This window comes from Ammodytes marinus (genome assembly GCF_949987685.1).
Source record: "Ammodytes marinus genome assembly, chromosome: 16".
Lineage (NCBI taxonomy): Eukaryota > Metazoa > Chordata > Actinopteri > Uranoscopiformes > Ammodytidae > Ammodytes > Ammodytes marinus.
In genome coordinates this window covers 28,411,252-28,432,914 of record NC_137220.1, presented here as the reverse complement: position 1 = coordinate 28,432,914, position 21,663 = coordinate 28,411,252, and the positions used below count along the sequence as shown (strand labels likewise).

Below are 21,663 nucleotides of genomic sequence, written 5' to 3'. Positions count from 1 at the left end.
GCCAAAACATTTATAGAAATATAGCAATATTATGTCAATAGATTTTATGTCACATATACATGGACATCTTAGAAGAGTCCTCCATTGCACTCCTTCGTGATTTTTCTCTACTCATGACATCTATTGCAGTATGTCCGTCCTGGGAGAGGGATCCCTTTCTTTGTCGACTCTCCCTGAGATTTCTATTTAAAAAAAAAAAATCCCGATAAAGGGTTTTTACTGGGAGTTTCTTCTCAGCCGAGCTAAGGGTCTAAGGGCAGGGTGTCATACTGTATGGAATGTAAAGCCCACTGAGGCAAATGTCTATTTGTGATATTGGGCTATACAAATAAAATGATTTGATTTGATTTGCAAAAAGTTCCACATCTTTATATTAGAAGAATGTAGTCAAAACTTCAGCCAAATTTGTTCTACTTCTTTTGCATCTTTTGATAATGTAAAGTACGACCATTAGACTCCTTTGATTAACATTAACTGTCTGCTTGGTTGGTAACCTCCACACAAACTGCTTTAACTTGTGTTGATGCTGATCAAGCAGTCCATTTGTTTTACCATCGTCTTTTTCTTTTCTTTTTTTAATACAGATTATTTTCTTTTTGCTTTTCTTTCTGTTTCCTCCCTCTTAATTCATCTATGGTCATTGTACCGAGACAGAGAAAAGCAATCTCCCCCGAGAGTGTGAGTAAAATAACAGAGGAACTGTATGGTTAAAATGAATTCAGGGGTTATATTCTGGTTGGGGAGGCTGTTATCAGTAACAACATTAATTTGTCATGATATAATCTACCATGGGAATTCATCAGACACATGTTGGATAGGATACTGTATCATTTATGTTACTCCTAATCTCCTGTTTAATTCTTCTTTTACTGAACACTGTGTTCTTTAAACAAAACCAAACATTTTTCATCAACTCAGACATCATAAAGCAACGCCTATAGTTTTTCTCTGATTTATTTAAATGAGGAAGAATCCAAATTTTCTAGAGCTCCAACCATTTAGTATCATGTGCTATTCTTATCCCTTACATTGTGCATAATGCGTATCTTGTCTTCACTTTGACTTATTTGCTACTGTAGAAAATAAGGTGTCTTATCTTATCTTTATAACCATTAAATGTTAATGCACAATAAATGAGGCTTACCTTTAGTTGACTCCAGATTAAGACTGGATTGTTTGGGATGGTTTAACAAAAAAAGAGAGTGCCAATGTGTTTCTCTTGTTTGTAGAGCTGCCTGATTAGCCACATTCAGTTATCACTATATTCTTCATATTCAGTTGTTCTCCTTCTCCTCTCATTCTCTTTTCCTGCTTGCCTTCAAGTGTCTCTTTCTCCCCGGTCCTACTGTCTCCCTCTCCAGAGGCTTGAAGGCTACGTTATCTGCACATGCTGGACCTGCATTTTGCATCCTTGTTTCCCCCTTTAGATAGTCTCCTTCCATCTCTTTATCTCCCCGACTGATCCTGAGGGGATCTCAAAAATCTCTTCATTTTGTAGGATTCATCAGTAAAAGTTGAATAGGTAAAAAAGGCAGCTATTGCTTTACAATATCAAAATTGCAATGATAAGTCTGATTCCCTCAAAACAAAAAGGGATTTGACTCTGCTATTCACCTGGTACCATGATGAATACCACCCATTGCCACAGAGACAGACATTAAAAGAGTTTTAAAGAGCTTGATGAGTAGGTGCCTCAGGGGATTCTTGTACATTTTTGGAATCCTATTCGTTAGAGGGAAAAACATGTTTTTTCAGGACTCCTAAAACCAGCTAAACTAACTGCTCATCAAAATTCAAGTACCAACTTTGAGACTCCAGAGTTGTTTTTTGAGAGCATTGTGTAAACAGGACAGAAGTGGAGAGGAAGTTCCATTTCCTCTGTATGTTTAACAGTTAGTATCTTTGAAGTCAGCCAGCTAGTTATGTAACTATGAATATATGCATATCAGACTGGAAGGTGCAAAGCTCAAAATTCTTAACTTCACTCTTATTTTGTTAATATTTTGTTGCTATTTCTGATTATTCTGGGCTTTACCTAAATAACTTTAAAGAAAAAGTGTTTTTGCCTTTCAGCTATTTAAAAACACATTTATTCTATTTGGAATACAATCATTTCCGAATAGTGGTGAGACGCCCTTCTAACGTCCTTTAAGCATGAGCTGCATCAAAACATCTGTTTAATACAATGTTTCCAGCATTTGCATAAGAAGTATAAAATCACTTGAACATTTTATTAAAACAACTTTTAAAACAGAAATTGAAAATACAAAACAAGGGATACATATTTTGACCAAAGTCCAAACTTGTGCTAAAACAGTTTTCAAAACTAATATACTATTATAAAAAAAGTCTTCTTTAAAAATATGTATCATCTAAACTTGGTAAATAACACAAATCTTATCAAATATTTTGATACAACACATTTAAGATATTACAGAATGCAAAATTGAGCAGGAATGCAGTCACTAACGTACTGCACAGCAGTTGACCAGCAATATATACACACACATATATTTAAAAAAACATTTCCGTCTCCTTTTTATTGGTTGTGTTAAGATAATATCAATTTAAATATGGTGGATAACAAAGTGCACCAGAAGTATCTTTGATAGGTTTTTTCCTGGTTGAGTAAAGTACCTGGATTATATAACAAGCATTATCAGATGGACCTGATTACAGCTTTTCATAATATCATCATTCATTTGGGTATTTTGGTCTAAAAGATTTTCCACATACAAACAATCTAAACATTAAGAGATTTATTTTCCCACTGTGAGCAACATTATTTAACATTTGATAAATACTCAAATAAAATAGATGTGGACATGAGATTAAAACACAGTAAGTGCTTAAATCATGGTTCACATTAACAGCTTTGCAATTAAACAGCAACACATTACATTTTTGAAGATCGTCTGTGGTATTGTAATATTCAATGTCGAATTAGATTTTTTTATTTCAAAGGAAATCCTTAATTTGTATTCAATTATAACAATCAACTGTTCTATTTCAATAGCTTAAAATGCAAAGAAAAAAAACTCAATAGAGAAATGATAAAGAAAGATACTAGTTACATTTTACAGTAAAGCAAACTGGTGCATTGGTTACAAATAGCAGTAAGTTATGGCTGAAATGGCAGCCTATACACGTAAATAAAAAGACACATGATGTTTTGTTCTTCAGATGCGAGACTCTCCTGTGTCCTGGTTGCTCTTGGATGCCTGAAGAGGGGAGAGACAAGCACATTTTATGACAGACACTTCTCCATTACTTCACTGTTGCTTGCTGAGCAGACATCCTTTATTTAACAAGGAGTAGGCTAAATCCACATGTTTCCCAACCTCCTTTCGATTATATGTGTCAAATGAAAATAAAAATGGGAGCCAAATCAACAAGGAAATACATATTATGCTGTATTGCATTTAGTTCAGCACACTGCTATGTCATATTCTGATGAAGTGTATGTGGATGGAAAATCATTTGATTATTCAGTTTACCCTCACCATAAGACATTTTGGTGAAATATAAAGAATGGTTTACCTGAGCTTTGCTGGAGTCACTGAACTCTGAGTAGCGCTTCTTCCTTGGTGCACAGCATTTGGATCTGATATTTCCATACTCTTCCCTCACCTACAAACACAATACAAATTAACTTTTGACACCAGAAAAAGCAGCAGATGTCCTTTATTTATTTCAGAGAGGAGTGTGACCGACCTGTTTAGAGAACAGACAGTGCATGACAAAGAGCATAACCCCCTGAAGGCAGTTTAAGATGGTGAACAGGTAAGACATGGCTGTTGTGCCCTTCCCAAACTGGAAACAACCAAAGATCCACATGGTGCCCAACACACAGAGCTGAGCCACTGCAGTAATGGTGAATGCCCTGCAGGAGGCAACAGAGACACACACAGGTCAAATCTGAGTGAGGCACTTTCACACTTGAGTAAAAAACATGAATCGCAAATACAGCCCCGGAAAAAATTAAGAGACCAGTCTGGATTTTTCCTAAATCTTTATCGCTACATTACTTATTGAAAATGCTCTAAATGACAATATTTTTATTGTAATTTTGGTAGAAATGTTGTCAGTAGTTTATATTATAAAATCTAAATGTTCATTTTACTCAAACATATACATATGAAGAGTAAAACAAGAGACACTGAACATTTGGAGTGGTCTCTTAATTTTTTACGGAGCTGTATATGCTCACATATATAGCATAGGCTACTGTATGTGTGTGTGATTGTTGCAGGCAGCTTGTGGGTTAGTGCTGACTCACTTTATTTTCTGCAGTTTATCCAAGTCAGGGTTTAAACTTGAGAACTTCTGTGCCAACTTCCACACAGTGATGAGAAAGAAGAAAACGTTCGCCTGTAGGAAACAAAGACGAGGATTAAAAAAAAACCAGCAAGTTCAAATTAAGGGTTTATTCATCTCAATCATTTTTATTTAGCCTTACTCACCAATATGATGACACAAGCAGGGCCAAAGAAACTCCAAATGGATTCCAGGTTTAACCAACAACTACAATGCAAATTGAGAGCTGATTGAGCAGACTGTATGTCAACATAACGTGCGATTCTGGTATTAAGTAAAAACACAGCAAGATCAGCATCAACATGGAGAACTTACTGCCTCTTAGAGCCATATCCCTGGGCATTAGCTAAGGCAGAGATAGCGACAATCACAGCTGGGACTCCATAGCCACCTGCCATCATGTAGAGGGTTTTGAAGTTGGTATTGAAGACCAGAACTACCATCCTGAAGAGTTGTATGCCCTCCAGACACATCCAGCAAAATGCTGCCAGGTAGAAGAAATGCAGTAGTCCTGCTATCACTGCACAGCCAACCTAAAGGAGAGACATTAGGATGAGTTGAGTAATAAAAGGACCAAACATCCTGATATATGGGGAGAAAGTACTTGTAGAATTGTTGTCTATCTTCAGGCACACATAAATCATTCAGCTGTGTTTTACTTACAGTTTTTTTCGATCGCTAACCCACAGTGGGCACAACTGTAGCTCAATGTGCAAAACTCTAACTACAGTCTGCACTACCAACAGTCACTGGAGCTGAACAGTTCACTTCACCTGCAAAATAGGCTCAGTGCTGCAAACACTATGAACCACCCTCATTGAAATAACACACACTGTCACTCAGAACACACTCAGAGTATAAACACTAGCATCAAACCCCAATACACAAATTACAAACTTTTAATCTTTATAGTTTTGAATAATTTGAGTTACTTCACACAAATAATAATTCACATGAAATTGTTTATTTTATAACATACCAGTTATGTTTAGGTAAACAAAAATAAATTAAAATAAGAAGTTTGCTTCAATAGGTACATCTTTTTATTTTATACTTTATTGGTAACATTTCCAAATGTAGTATTTATCTGTTTAAATATTCTATAATTGTAATACAGAAATAAATTCACTCAGAACCTACAGTTTTTTACGATTGCTAAACCACAGTGGGCACAACTGAAACGACAAGTGCAAAACTCTAACAACAGTATGCAGAGCAGCGGTTCATTCGGACCAAACTGTAGCTAGTTTTTCATTGCTTAAACACAATTTTCAAAACTCTACACACCTATCTCATGGCTTAACCACAGCCTGCACAACAATGTGGATTTCCAGCACTTTTTTCAAATGCTAACACACTGCTGCCACAACTGTAAACCACACATTCAAAAATCTAAAGTTGCATCTGTAATACGAATTTTCCAGCAAACAAACAGCTTAGAGTTGCATCCTTACAGTAAATGACAACATTACAGGAATTGATTTCTGTATTACAATTATAGAATATTTAAACAGATAAATACTACATTTGGAAATGTTTTCAATAAAGTATACAAAATGTGTATCTATTGAAGCAAACTTCTGATTTTCATTTATTTTTGTTTTCCTAAAAAAAATGGTATGTTATAAAATAAACAATTTCATGTGAAAGAATTTCACCCTTTCATCAAAGAAATATTATGTAATTTGTGTGAAATAACTCATATTATTCACACTGTAAAGATTAAAAGTTTGTAATTTGTGTATTGGGGTTTGATGCTAGTGTTTATACTCTGAGCAGGTTCTGAGTGACAGTGTGTGTTATCTCAATGAGGCTGGTTCATAGTGTTTGCTGCACTGAACCTGTTTTGCAGGTGAAGTGAACTGTTCAGCTCCAACGACTGTTGGTAGTGCAGACTGTAGTTAGAGTTTTGCACATTGAGCTACAGTTGTGCCCACTGTGGTTTAGCGATCGAAAAAAACTGTAAAGCTATTCTGGATTAAACAAAGCCAATTGCAAGACGGACGACTAGAGCTACTCTAGGTCTAAATTTGATCTTAAATTAATCCTCCAAAGAGGCAGGTTTAACTTCAGTTTAGTGGTGTTTGTGAGAGAGCATGGGGCCAATCCGAATAGTCTTTTTTGCATAGGAAATTTCCTTTTCTATCGAGGTGACCCGGAAGTACTCGGCGGATAGGTGATTCGAATTCTCAAAATGCTTAGGAAAGGCATAGGAAAGGAGCCTCGATTCATCCTTTAACCCTCCTTTAGCATAGGTTACTCCGGACCAACCTATGCGAAAGGAAAGGAGATAGTGGTATCCCATAATCCTTTACGGCGGCAAGATTTAAAGCAACAGGCCACCGCCGGAGTTTACCGACTCTACACGAATACGAACGAGAGGTAAAACAGAAGAGAGGAGAAGAGAGGAATATTTAACTCGGCTAAAACAAAATACCCCCCCCCCCTCCCCCATAAAGATAATAAAGAACTCATAAAAGACCAACATCATAATAGTTATTTTCGTAGCACATCATTTACACCATAAGAAAATTAAATACCAACTTCACATTTAATGAAGTTACTGGGGGCAGTTCATTTCAACATCAACATAAGTGTAGCTCTTTTTATTCCACATGTGAATTGGGATATATGCGAGTGATTCTCACTCTGTTAGCGACAAACTGATTAAAATCAATATGAAAAGAACGCATGGATCAAACGAGCGCTTGTTGTAGTCAATTTTCGGAGAATAGGCTAGTGTAGTTTCACGCTTGTGACTCACGTCAGCAATACTCGCCGTCGCGCAATGACGTCGGTTAGGAAAAGTGGAGTCGAATTCATTTGAAACAGTGCTGTCTTTTCCTATGTTCGATAGGAAACACCTTTCATATCTCCTTAACCCCGATGACGTTTAGGGGTTAAGGTATAGGAAAGGAGGCTTATAGGTTAGGAGATTGGACTATTCGGATTGGCCCATGGACTATTTGGAATATCTAAATGAAGACCAAATCCCACTGCAGAGGCCAGCCAGAAGAGTACTTGTGGAAAGGTCTTATCCAAAACATTTATTTGATGAACTTACATTTCGAGGCCACTTTCAATATGGAAAATGCACTGAAAATAACAACTTTTTTTTTTTTTTTTTAAGATTTTTTTTTGGCATTTTTATGCTTTATTGACAGTGCAGAGAGACAGAGGTGAAATGGGGCAGAGAGGGGAGTGACATGCAGAGAACAACCGCGGGCGGGAATCAAACCCGGGTCTGCTGCTGGGGGGGGGGGGGCACCCTACCAACTGAGCTAAGGGCGATGTATTTCAGCATAATAAAATGAGTGTCTAAAACAATTCTGTTTTCAAATGTGGTTGTTGTGATTTAAAACACTGACACACATGAATAACAAAATGACAACACAACATGAACACCTTTTATTTCTACTTATATCTTCACTGTGATTAGTAATCTCAATTGTCTCAGTACTGTATCTTGTTTGAATCATAGCTCTCTCTTCCAACTTCATGTCCAATTCCACCTGTAGAATTTTAATTTTCACGTCATACTTCCTTCAGATATTGCATTTTCTGTTCATGGAATTCTCAGGCTAACTTTCATGTAACGTCATCTTTTTTGTCCTTTGTTGAAAGGTTGTGGCAAGCTCTTCTTTAAAGATTCAGGTTTTTCTACAGTCTATCAGTGCAGATATCATTAAATATAATGTCAAAATTATAAATGAGAAAGTTGTGAAATACGGATAATAATGAAGATAACCTGAAGTTGGTGTATTGTTGTCTTAGTAACATTTTCATTAGAATTGAATTTGTTTCAAATTGTGGCCCAACTATGTATTTGCTCAGTCCCAGCAGTATGGCGTTTAGATTCTATAACCGGATGGTTTCAAACTAATTTTTTTAAGAGATTTTTTTCAAATTCATTAAAGTTTATTGACAGGATTTTTTTAGCCTCTGTTATTGTTTTTTCTCACAAGCAATGGTGTTTCTGCTCCACTCCAGGTTTTTATGATCACTGTTGGAACAGCAGCATGTGCTCATGGGCAGGTGTTTACAATCAGGCTTACTTACCTTACTCCAGGGGCCTATTGCATAAAAGTGGAATAAAGACATCCAGGATGATTGATAAAGCCAGCCTTGACAAAGTCTAGCCTGGGCACTTTGGATTAGTCAATTGCATAAACGCCAATCCAGGATGTAAAGGGGCTGCTTTGTCAAGCCAGGTGTAAGTAATTCTGTTAAGTGCCAGCCCACAGCTTTCAGAAGTAGACCCAAAGATCGAACACAGATTTACTGATGGAAAAATGAAAAAGACGGCCCATTTTCCCACAATGCCTTGCTAGTTTAAACCGTAAGTGAGGGGGCAGTTCATTTCATACAGACTGCACTTGATGTCCCTGCATTGTTTTATGATAAAATAGTTGACAGTGAGCAGTCTGCAGGTGCATCTAAAAAATTGAATATCATGGAAAGTCCATTCAAAAAGTGAAACTTTCATAGATTCATTACACAAAGTGAAATATGTCAGGCCTTTTTTTGGATGATTGATAGATCATGGAATAAAAAAATCCAGTATCTCAAAATATTAGAATGTTACATACAACCAATCAGAAAAAGGATTTATAATACAGAAATGTCGACCTTCTGAAAAGTATGTTTATTCTAGATTAATTTCACTTTATGTGTAATGAATTTCTAGAATATATTTAAATTTCACTTTTTGAATTCAATTACAGAAAAAAGGAATTTTTCATTGATATTGAATTTTTTTTTAGATGCACCTCGATATAGTTATAAGTGCAAAGTGAATTTATTTGACCCACACTTGCAACGTCATCTGCCATCGATAATCAATTGTATAAATATAGCCTGCAATATTGAACATAAATTATTATAATTTATATCATTGCATCTTAATCTAATTATAAATGGTTCAGGTTAAATACATTTTAAAAAATAACTATTTAACTAAATGACAATGCAGTCTTTTATGTGGTACCTTAAAACAGGCTAATGAAAATAAAGCAATACACAGAAGATCATGGAATAACTGTTAAACACCTTGATTTCAGATCGGAGTGACAGCTGACTGAGCCAATCAGGCAACAGAATAAGTTTATCCTTTACGTTTAGCCTGGTCGGGACCAGGCTAAACGTAAAGGATAAATCTCCATGGTAATTTATGTCCCTCCGCTTTTATGCAACCGGATCATGGCAAGCCAGGATAACCGAAATATCCTAGGTTAATCCCTTATCCTAGTTTTATGCAATAGGCCCCTGGGGCCTATTGCATAAAAGTGGAATAAAGACATCCAGGATGATTGATAAAGCCAGCCTTGACAAAGTCTAGCCTGGGCACTTTGGATTAGTCAGTTGCATAAACGCCAATCCAGGATGTAAAGGGGCCGCTTTGTCAAGCCAGGTGTAAGTAATTAGGCTCGTTCGACCTATCGCCGTCTTGCTAAGACCTGCGCAATTATGACGCTCGTCTTGCTGAGCGCACTGCATTATGGTTAGACTTTTTGTCCCACTTGCACCCGCGGCTGGCTGCGGCTCGGCTGCTTGAGACTTTGAAGTCCCGCGGTATCAAGACGGACACAGACACTGGAGCAAGTCGCTGCAGTTGCTCCCCACGGGCTGCGGGAGCGAAATGTCTGATGGGAAACGTCTTGCTGACAGGCGGAGCTGAGCGCTAATTGGGAGTTTAAACCCCGTGCCTTCGATGCGTTTCCCCAATTGGTTAGGCAAAAGTCTGACATCACCGCTCAAAATTAAATTACGATCCATTCTTTTTGATTTTAATTTATGTTTAATCATTAGGCCGCCACAATATGCATTTAAGCAGAAATGTAGCCTACTTAATCAGAGTTAAACCTCCACTGATCTGAACCCTTGACATAGAAATAATTTGGATGTGTAACTCTCCTGTATAGATTTAAAAGTGAACACAAACTTGAGTCACATAAGATCTTGGTGAAGTGATTTTTATACCATTAAGATTAAATCATAGGCTTATTTCAAGTGATCTAAATGGTCTGGGAATTGTATTTTACATGTAGTGTCGCAAAGCCAGACCAAAACTACAACAAGTAGTTGTTTGTTACACATCATAATACAGTTCATCATATCCATCTCTACAATAATAATAAGGGATCTTTTCTTAGACCTTCTTTAACTTTATTTAGGCCGATCATCTTCGTTATGTGAAGGGAGAAATACTAAACCTCCTTTATTTGGATTAGTAAATTATTCTTTATCACTTAAAATTAGGTTTTCTAGTAAAGTAACAAGAAAGATAAAGATGTGTGGGGAATGGGGATATTATATCTCGTTTCTTGTTTTGAAAATGCCCCTCGCTTTTAAAGTGTTTACTCGTCTTTGTGTTGTGTTCTGCTTCTAATCGGTTGTAGCATGTGTGACTCTCCTGCGAATATGTTTCTAATAGGCCTTCAAAATAAAACTAGAAAACAAACTGCATCCGCAACAAGGACGCTACTTCCGACTCGGAGCTGTCCGGCTTCAGTCAGGCTTTTTCGTCACTCCCCCGACTGCACTCGGCTACTCTCGTCTACTTTCCAGACGAGCTGAAAGTTAGGTCGAACGAGCCTATTCTGTTAAGTGCCAGCCCACAGCTTTCAGAAGTAGACCCAGAGATCGAACACAGATTTACTGATGGAAAAATGGAAAAGACGGCCCATTTTCCCACAATGCCTAGTAGTTTAAACCGTAAGTGAGGGGGCAGTTCATTTCATACAGTAGATGTATTCTCTGCCATCTGATCTTGATGTCCCTGCATTGTTTTATGATAAAATAGTTGACAGTGAGCAGTCTGCAGGTGCATCTAAAAAATGTTATATCATGGAAAGTCCATTCAAAAAGTGCAACTTTCATAGATTCATTACACAAAGTGAAATATGTCAGGCCTTTTTTTGGATGATTGATAGATCATGGAATAAAAAATCCAGTATCTCAAAATATTAGAATGTTACATACAACCAATCAGAAAAAGGATTTATAATACAGAACTGTCGACCTCCTGAAAAGTATGTTTATTCTAGATTAATTTCACTTCATGTGTAATGAATCTAGAATATATTTAAGTTTCACTTTTTGAATTCAATTACAGAAAAAAGGAATTTTTCATTGATATTGAATTTTGTTTTAGATGCACCTCGATATAGTTATAAGTACAAAGTGAATTTATTTGACCCACACTTGCAACGTCATCTGCCATCGATAATCAATTGTATAAATATAGCCTGCAATATTGAACATCAATTATTATAATTTATATCATTGCATCTTAATCTAATTATAATTAAGTTAATTATAAATGGTTCAGGTTAAATAAATAAAAAGGAAGAACTATTTCACTAAATGACAATGCAGTCTTTTATGTGGTACCTTAAAACAGGCTAATGAAAATAAAGCAGTACACAGAAGATCATGGAATAACTGTTAAACACCTTGATTTCAGATCGGAGTGACAGCTGACTGAGCCAATCAGGCAACAGAATAAGTTTATCCTTTACGTTTAGCCTGGTCGGGACCAGGCTAAATGTAAAGGATAAATCTCCATGGTAACTTCTGTCCCTCCGCTTTTATGCAACCGGATCATGGCTAACGCAAGCCAGGATAACCGAAATATCCTAGGTTAATCCCTTATCCTAGTTTTATGCAATAGGCCCCTGGACTTCATAGTCTCAGACTAACTAAGCCAAACTTAAACCATATCCATGAAAGTGACTTAAACGTCCCAGTTTAACTAGTCCACATTAAGGCCTACTCCTGGCTTAATCTAGGCCCTGTCTGTGAAACCGGCCCATGATGTCACGTAGTTAGGCAGGAAGCATAGGCAGGAAGCCATAAAAGTTTGCCAGTGTTTATATACTATCTGTGCTAACACACTGTCTCTTGCTATTTCTCTGTGTGCCCTTCGTCTCTCCCCCTCTGCACAGCGATAGACAGATACAAGATTCCCATTCTTAACGGAGGGAACTGGGCCCAGTTCAGCCACTGTTTTCTACTGTTTTATATTTTCTTTATGTTTGTTTGTTTTATTTTGTAGGCCTATTTTACTAGCTCTTGGTATGACTAGAATTGTGTAACTCAGATTAATCTCCTTCTACATTTCAGGGATCTCTGTACAAGGCTGGGCCCGTGGCGACACATGTCTAAGCTTTCTGTGGTGGGACTGCACGGTTTGACACTTTATGTATTGCTAAATGCACATTTTATTATTTACTTCTTGTGTTACATATTTAGTAGATACTGCATGCGTTTTCCCTTTTGTTTGGTGTTGGCTTTAGGTTCTTTCGTTTCTTTTGTCTTCCACAGTGGCTATTCAGCGTGCACGTGTGGACCAGACCTTTTTATACCACAAGGAGAGTAAACTGTTAATCCGGGACTGCTACTATTGCATCCCTCTTTTAAAATGGTTTTAATCTAGTCATCTTCAATGAATAAGATATATTTTGGCACCAATTCATGCCTCGTCATTGTTCATGTTAAGGGACACACTGGTAAAAACAACACACTCATAACTAATGTAAACGCAGGCATTTTGACTGTGCATGCTGTTGCAGTAGTATTTACCCGGTTCCCTGTATGAGAGATGCCTGCAAGGAAGATAATGGTGGCAATGAAGAGGCTGATGCAGAGGTGCAAATGGATGGTGGTTCTTGTGCTGCGTATGGATCGGATCAATGAGAACGTCAGGATGCAGATAAACAGACAAATGAGTGACAGCGACAGTCCAACCCAGGTGATCAGCTGCAACTCAAATCTGTCCTGTTGGGAGACAGAGGGAGAAGGTTTCCTTACAGAACACAAACACTCTTTAAAGTATTAAATCTGAATTTTGTTTCATGTATCATCAAACATTTAACAGAGTTCTAACCTCCGTCTCATACAGCGCCATGAGCACAGCGAAGCTGCTCAGATGGTTGCAGGAACACACAGTGTATTCAGGGTTGGACCGCAGCACACTGCAGCCACGGGAAGACCATGTTCCTCCGTACATTGAAGAATCCCAGAACACACAGGTGTGGTTAGACTCATTTGACTGTGAAACCAAGTAGAGATGACGACCATTATAGAGGTAACATTTTCCTGTGGCGTTCGGTAATGATCTTTAATAGCAAACGTTATGCTACCTGTTTCAGGTGTTTGAAAGTTAACCTGACTGGCTCTTTGAGGCGGCTTGTGTTTCTGTTACTGACGACGGCAGTCACGACTTTAGAATTGATCTTGAAGCTTTGGTCTTCTTGTGATTCCATCCCATTAAAGAAGCCATCTGCTGAGTCTTCCAGGTTTTCATAGCTCAGCAAGGACACTGTTGTAAAGCCTTTCACAATAGTACAACACTGGATTAAGTGGACATTCATTACATTTGTAAGTCCCCTACTGTATGTCTCAAAGAAAGTGGTTATTATAACGTGTTAGACAACATCATTACCAGGGTAATAGGAAGGGTCTCCAGCAGCAGTCTCCCACTGGATGGCCATGTCAGCTTGTGTAGATTCTACAGTCACAGGTCCCTGGGGAAGGTCGGCCTCCTTATGTATCAGATGCTGCAGCTCTGGATGTGGATAAAAAGAGAAGTCTTTTAGAAAACAAACAGTAACTGTTAATACTTTAGATGAATTCAGCAAAAGATAAATTCACCAGCTGTTGAAAATAAACATACATCTAAATAAGTGTAAATAATCTTAAAGGAACACATTCAGTAAATTAACAAAGACTGAATCATACATATCTTTTTGAACGATTAAACAAATCAAGGAAAGCCTATTCAGCAGCATCGCTGTGATTGCGATATATCAAATAATTTTTATTGAACCTGTGTGAGTGGAGGACCTTGCTGTCCCTGGGGGCTTAGTGAACGGTCCTATGAGCCTCAGAGCGCTCTCCACTACGTGCAGAAAGGTGGAGACTTTCCTGTTATCCTTGAAGGCTCCACCGGACAAGATGTCATCAATGAGAGCCAACAGTCTCTGCAGCCAAAGCAGAGGGAGCAACATAAGCATGAGCAGGGACAAACAGCAGACACAGTCAGGGCCGAGACAGACTTTCAGGCTGCATACCACCTCAGGCCGACATAAACAGACATCTGAACACCATGTGAGCTAGAAGGGGGGTGGAACTTCCTTTTTCTCTGTGCCCGTTGTGAATGACTGAAGCCTTTTTTTTCCATTTCAGTTAAATTATGTGAATAAATACCTTTAGCATGTCCTCTCCATCCAGCTCTGTTGGATTCTCACTTTCTGTCAGTGCCAGGCAGCTGTTTTTCAACTGCATCACTAGATCGTGTGCAACGAGGAAGTGCTAGGATTTGGGGAGAATAAAACCAAAGTATGAGGCAACAGTCATTATGAGTGTATGTTGAACTGTGATGAGACTGTTTCTGGTTTAGCGTTACCTCTTTCAGATTGTTCAAATCTTTGAAAACATCACAGTTTAACGCTGAGGAAACAGGAAGCAAGTATATTATGGGGATACCTTTTAACGTTCTGTTTATATATTTACTGAACAAATATTACTTCAGCAATGGATGTTGGAAAAAGATGAGTTGTGTTGTGTTCCTACCAGTGCAGAGAGAGCCTTTGTTGCCATAGTCAGTGAAGCCTGCGTGGCATGCACAGTAATGACCGCTGGCTCCACGGTGGCAGGTTCCATTTCCGCAGATTGTTTTATCAATCAGACATATGTCTAAAATGGAAACAAATCAAGAACGGGACAATGGCTACAGTGTGTTTAAGGCAGCGCACATGGAACAGTAAAATATCCTTTTCCCGCCATAGGATTTGCTAGATAATGCATCACAAACATAAAGTGGACCGGACAGAACTGAAACACAGCACATCCATTCACTAAACCAACAGGTCTAAACCAGCCGACTACTTGTGTTAAATCGCTCTTTTTTCATACAGTGATCACTTACATAATGTGCACGTTTCATAAAGCCGATCTCTCAGTCAGCTGCTTTGCATGTAATCGGCAAATAAACTTTTCGGGGGATCCCGAAATTAATATCCAATCACAAGAGAGAACGCTACAAAGCGACACCCGTCTCACTCATGGTCTCACTGCCGATGCACGCCAGAGCGATAGATGGGTGAATGTTTATGGGCCTACAATGGCGGAGCAGGTAAAAATCCTTTCCAATGTCAGTTTTGATGGTTTTTATCATGTTTTATCAGACTTATGGATCTGAGATGATGTTAGATAACGCAGTGCATTAATGTGGTGACGTAGGGACGAGGGAGGGGACCGCTAACTGCAGTAACTGACAGGGAGTTAGCTAAAAGAACCATTCCGTTTACGGCACCTTTAAAACTTCCAAGTGCATGATAAATAAACTATACTACAAAATCAACTACTTTATTCTAGTCTTAATATCGAGAATATAGTATTAACCCATTACCACACAAGAAATACAATCAATTTATTACTTTTGTGTGACAATTTTCTAGAAGAAAAGAACATTCACTGTAATGACCTTTACACAGCATTTTGCTGGATCCTGCCACGGCTCTCACCTTCACATTGCTCCTGATTCCCTGATGAGTTAGATTTGCCAGATTTCAGTCCATAGCCAGCATTACAGACACATTGATAACTGCCTGGAGTGTTGAGGCATGTTGCATCCTGTCCGCAAACCTTGTCCTCTTGACATTCGTCAATATCTACATGAGCAGGGTGAAGACACACACAATAGCAGAGAAAGGAAACCGTCACTTGGCATCCATTTTCACACCTTAAAAATATGAAAAGAACACATTTACATCACATTACTAAGCAGAGAGAGAGAGAGTGAGACAGACAGACAGACACACAGAGAGAGAGAGAGAGAGAGAGAGAGAGAGAGAGAGAGAGAGAGAGAGAGAGAGAGAGAGAGAGAGAGAGAGAGAGAGAGAGAGAGAGAGAGAGAGAGCATGGAGCACATACTGAATATAGCCAATATATAAACAAAGGTTTTACATATAGTGAAGGTACTGAAAAGCATCTCACCTCTACATGTTATACCGTCACTGTGGTGGAAACTTTCCACTCCAGTAGTGGAAATGAATCCCACAACACAAATGCAGGAATAATTTGGAATTGTGTTAAAACACTCTGCATTTGGTCCACAGATGTCTTGGGCTTCCACACATTCGTTGATATCTTAAACCAAAGGGCAGACACATGACTTCAATTTTTAGATGACGGATGCAGCAGTAAAAGGTGAATCAGATTACCCCCTTTCCACTGCATTGATTCAATATCAAAGAGAACATACCTTTGCATGTTGCAGATGTTCCAGCGGTAAAATTGGTAGTCAATGATGTTGATCTGAAACCATCTACACACCGACAGTAGAAGCTGCCAATAGTGTTTAAACAGATTGCATTGTCTCCACATGGTCCAATGTAATCAGGATCATTCTCATCATCAGCACATTCATTCTCATCTTGATTACGGAAACAAAAAAGATGGATATCACATTAATAAGCACTCGAAAGAATACATATTTGAAATTGATTAATAAACTAAGTACTATGTCTTGTGTTTTTGCAAATTTGAATATATCTTTTTAGGCCGACAAAAAAGAAAGTAAGGTGATAATCCATGTCAGATTCACATAAATTGATTAGAAAACCATTCCATAAGTATATGCTTAGTTTCTAATTGATAAATGCAAAGATACATCCTTGTTCTTTGCTATGTTGGTTATGTGAGAAGGTCGTTTTGCTTTTCATACCAATGCATATTTTCTTCCGAAGATAAAAGCCTTTAGTGCAGGATGTATTGGACAGGACCATGACGAAGGAGAGGTACAGAGCTGAAAATCAAGAAGGTGACAATCAGTTCAGGACCCTCTGAACACTGATGCAATGTCCACTACACTGGAGCCCATGCATAATCTACACTATCTCCTATATTTCAAGACATGAAATTCATTTTAAAATAGGCTAGGCAGAAATGGTAAATACCCTCATTTCCTAGGATTTTTTTTCTTCACAACATCTGCAACATAATTCAAAATGGACAGAACTCTGCTTCCTATGAAGGAGGAAACATGAGGGAGCATGGCACAGGCACACAAAAGCATTAAATCCTCAAGCTGTCAGGGTGCAGAGTCAGCCTTCCGTGGTTGCCCTAGAAACCAACACATGGGTGTAACATACAGAATAGAGGAACAGGACAAAGAGTCCAGTGACATTATTTTTTTCCTTTTTTTGTGACTGTGTATGTTTTATTATTCATTATTTTTATCTTTCGAAATAAAGGGAGAACGCATGACATGAACTAGATAATACCAACCAAGACCGTGAAACATAAACACTAATAAACATAACAATATTAATAGCATAATTATATAAATAATTTGTTCGGTTGTTCGGGGCACGTAGGCTATGTTTGTGTGTGTATTTTTATTAAATGGGGCGGACCAAACAAGCGATCCGAGACCCAGCTGAAGAGATGGTCTAGGTGCGCGTGCGCCTCCAAACGCACTCTGCTGGCTTTCGTTTGAGGTGTGAATTTGGCCGGACTCGATCCGACCTTGCAGGAAGCACTGCACCTTTTCATTATTTTCTTTTTAAATAAATCGCTATGGTAAAGTGTTGTTGTCGCCATTGTTAGGAAGATTATTTGTGGTTTGACCGGGAGCCCCGTGCGAATGTATTACATTTGATAGAGAGGACGCGTAAAAATGCTGATGTGTTCAGCGATCACATGAAGGAAAGGCAGGGGCGGGCCGTCCATTGAGGCAAACCAGGCAATTGCCTGGAGCCCCGGCCCCTTTGGGGCCCCCAAAATGCCCTCTTTATATTTTGCCCCATATCTATTTTTTTTTTATAAAAATAATATCAAAGCTGCCGAAGCTATTAAGCTTTTTTACAGCACCCAGCGCGGTGGCAGCGGGACCTTAGACGGAAGAACAGCTGTCTACATCATTAACCGGTAACGTTCCAGCTCCTACTGTCAATCCAACAGGTGGCTCAGCCAGCAGCTATGCTAATGACGTGAATGTGTGTCAACAAACTGATGGAGATAATTAATGGTGCAACGGATCACGGTTGATCCGTGGTCCATTCGGACCAACCCTCACGGTTTGGGACCCACGTGAACCGCGGATTGGATGCATATAAGACGCCTGTGTGTTCACGTGATCGGCGATCGTGTATTACAGAACAGTTAGTGGCGATCGGGGCCAGCCTCTAGGTCTACTGTAGGCTACTGACAAAAATCACACAACACATTGCCTGTATTTTTGTAACAATATTTAGGCCTATTAGTTTAGGCTATATTTGGCTGCTCCACTTTAAGTCAGCCCAGCCAGGCGATAGTTAAGTTTCAATTTCGTTTTCACCTCCGTGTGTAACAGCTGTTCAGAACAACAGCTGATAGGCTTGCCAGTCTAAAGCCATCAATGATCAATTTAAGTAAAAAAGCAAAATAAAGCTATCTCTTCCTCCCTCTATCTGTGTATATTTCTCTCTCCCCTGCACATTTAGTCACTACTATCCATGCTTAAAGAAGGCAGGGTTATAACCTAATTTATTTTTTTTATATTTGAAGATTTTATTTCAAATAGGCCTAGACTCTGTGGACACAGGCTATTTTGTAATTCACTGTGTATTTAAAAAATAAAACAACACATTTAATTGAAAGCAAAGTCATATTGGTCTCTAGAATTTTATCCAGGTTAGTGGCAATCATCAACTTCCTGTCAGAGAGAAAGCTTCCTCTGTGTGGCCCCTCTGACACACTTAATGAACTAGGACTAGGCAATGGACATGTCATGGGTCAGGTTCAGTTAATGGCTCAGTTTGACCCTGTGATGTGGGATCCTCTTAGACCAATCCAAGCTAAGAAAGCCTCTGACACGTACCTGAGTAGTCTCATCCAAAATTTAAAAAAGCTAGTGACTTTTGTTCATCCCTTGTATCGAGTATCTCAGTGTGCGCGATATAAGGTACATTAGATGCAAGGGCCCCCAAATGACTGTTCGCCTGGAGCCCCACAATGGCTAAGTTCGCCACTGAGGAAAGGTGAATGTCTCCCGCACAGTGCCAACAGATTCACGCTGCGCTTTGCAAGAACCGTCAATACTACCCCGTGTCAGTTTGGAGCTGAGCTGCGCCGACACACAGCCAACACACAGCCAACACACAAATCAGCTGTTTCAGCTTGAGCAAATTCTTTTTGCTGCACGTCCAGCAGCAAAAATACAGTAAAAATTATGTTTCACATCGTAGGCTACAAGCCACTTAACGTAGCCTTGACGTAGGCTACATATTATAACCATATGAAACAACAATAATTTTATGTTTTTCTAATTTATTTATAGGCTAGATGTAGGCCTATTTATTTATTATTTTTAACCCCATATTATATCAATTATATATTTCGCAGTTTTCACATTGTGAATGAATGACCTCAGATGACGTGTGGTTTTACTTCTTAATGCTGGTTCACTTGCAAAAGGGGCAATATGAAAGTGGACCCCACCAAAAAAAAAAAAAATCTATATTCTATTTGGTCTGGACCAAAGCAAGTGAACTAGCGGACTTTCCCAGTGTGAATACACCATTAGGGACTTAAGAGGGAACTTATGATAGAAATATCCGTCTTAAAGGTTTTAAGCAGTTCCTCTTTTTCTGGTCAGCTGACACCATGTACATTAAGATTGTCTTAATATCTGGGGACAGGATAACATTAAATTAGTGTGAGGCATGCTAAGATTGCCATCATGATGTAAGAAATACTCAAGGCAACTCTTTACTTTTTCTGAAGGCAAATACTGTGGTCAATATGAGGCGAGAAGTAATGTGGGTGCTGTGTGGTGATGTCATAATGTATAAATATCCCTTTAAAAGCAGAAGAACAGATGTCCTATGTGCAGTGGGGCCTAGATAGTGTTTTGTTTGAAACAAAAGTTGCTGTGTCTGGCATCACTTGCCTGGGACAGTTTAGTTTCTCATTAGTGAGATTTCAGTGAGATTTGAAAGTTGTTAAAAAAATAAAACATGGAATTTAGGAATAACAATTGTATAAAATGATGTTTCAATGTATACATTTATTTAAGTTTTATTTAATGGAGTTGTATTTAATATTCCTCTGTAAAGCACTTTGGTCAACACCTGACTTGACTGAATTATTATAAGACAGTTATTGACTCCTCTAAAAAATGTTTTAGGCCAATACTACATTAGTTCTCATCCTTAGAGCACAGAGATCTTTTTAAACTTTCTCAACATATGATTTTCCATCCCAGCTAATGGATGACATACAGTATGTGACTCACCCAGTATCAGGAGGTTCCACCTGCCCGCCATGGTGAAGAGGGAAACACTGTCCGGGTCTGTAGAAGGAAAGCTAAAACCAAAACATAAAGCAGGGAACTCTCCACATTGAGACACGAGCCCTTCTTCAAAGAATATTTTCTCCTCTGTTCTGCATCCAAGTGGATGCACAGGAAAAAAAAGTAGCTACAGTATATGGTGATACCGGCAAATCAAATCTATATAAAATCAGTAAACCCTCATCTCATTCTAATATTTTACTCACTCGTCCTGCCTTTCTGCCCTTTTTATTTTCATGTGCTCTCACTACTGAGGTAACACTAGATTTTCTAGGGTGGGGTCTCTCTCTCTCTCTCTCTCTCTCTCTCTCTCTCTCCCTCTCTCTCTCTCCCCTTCTGAATCATGCCTCTGACACTGTAGTTTTCAGGGGCGTTTAGCCAAGAGTGACTTACCAGGAACTTCTGCGGTTGATGAAACAGGTTGATATTTAGAGGAAGTTGCTAACCCAGATCTCTCGACTATCTCGATAGTCTTCCAAAACAGAATGTATAGATGAACAGTGTGTTGTGTACAGGTTTTCACCATTCTTTCTCCTCTTCCTGCCTTTTCTCATCTGCCGTATATCTGCAGTATTTCCACTGCGTTGATCAGGGGCCTGCAGAGGGTCAAGTGGAGTTTAAACTATGGGACTAGCCATTGTTTCCCAAAGTCCAGCTGGTGGGCATACTCTCACATAGGAGTTTCAGCACGCAGCCTTCAAACTATGGCGATGACACATATATAGCTTATGAATCTGAGTGCATCTGCTTGAGACAATGCAACAATAGTAACAATGTTTGAGCTTTATTTGGAAAAAAGTGAACAAAGAACAGAGTAGAATGTATGTCATTCCCCTTTCCGTTAGGGCAGACTGTACTTTTTAAAGAAAATAAAAAAAGGGCAGATAAAGCAAATGACTTTAGTCATGGGTTAATGTTCACTGAAGAACAAAAACAAGTTCAAACTGTAATCTAGAAGCAAGTTCCTTATAATGTGTATAAGAAAGTGTGTGTGTCAAATGAATGCA

General features: G+C 38.6%; 1 protein-coding gene across 2 annotated transcripts; it reads right to left on the bottom strand.

Annotated features, from left to right (window-relative positions):
* Positions 1-2,308: 2,308 nt before the first annotated feature.
* On the bottom strand, positions 2,309-20,883 carry adgre5a (adhesion G protein-coupled receptor E5a). 2 transcript variants are annotated; one of them, XM_080044177.1, is made up of 19 exons: positions 20,600-20,883; positions 17,048-17,128; positions 16,586-16,756; positions 16,318-16,470; positions 15,846-15,992; positions 14,893-15,015; positions 14,726-14,769; positions 14,527-14,631; positions 14,147-14,300; positions 13,763-13,885; positions 13,461-13,651; positions 13,205-13,369; positions 12,901-13,095; positions 4,633-4,850; positions 4,464-4,524; positions 4,280-4,371; positions 3,715-3,883; positions 3,541-3,630; positions 2,309-3,221 (listed from the first exon to the last, which is right to left on the bottom strand). In XM_080044177.1, exons 1-19 carry the CDS (start codon positions 20,628-20,630, stop codon positions 3,180-3,182), a joined length of 2,355 nt encoding a protein of 784 aa, XP_079900303.1. In that variant the 5' UTR covers positions 20,631-20,883; the 3' UTR covers positions 2,309-3,179. The 2 variants fall into 2 exon arrangements, with proteins under 2 accessions (XP_079900303.1, XP_079900304.1); XM_080044178.1 differs by lacking the exon at positions 20,600-20,883 and having other exon boundaries at positions 16,586-16,668; positions 17,048-17,103.
* Positions 20,884-21,663: the final 780 nt, after the last annotated feature.

Bases quoted from the DNA above. Each gene is read 5' to 3' on its own strand.
- adgre5a (XM_080044177.1), bottom strand. From the start codon at position 20,630: ATGGCGGGCAGGTGGAACCTCCTGATACTGG. The intron at 15,993-16,317 runs GTGAGATGCTTT...CTGCTCATGTAG, and splicing joins TGACGGTATAACATGTAGAG to ATATTGACGAATGTCAAGAG. The intron at 15,016-15,845 runs GTGAGAGCCGTG...TTTCCATTTTAG, and splicing joins GAATCAGGAGCAATGTGAAG to ACATATGTCTGATTGATAAA.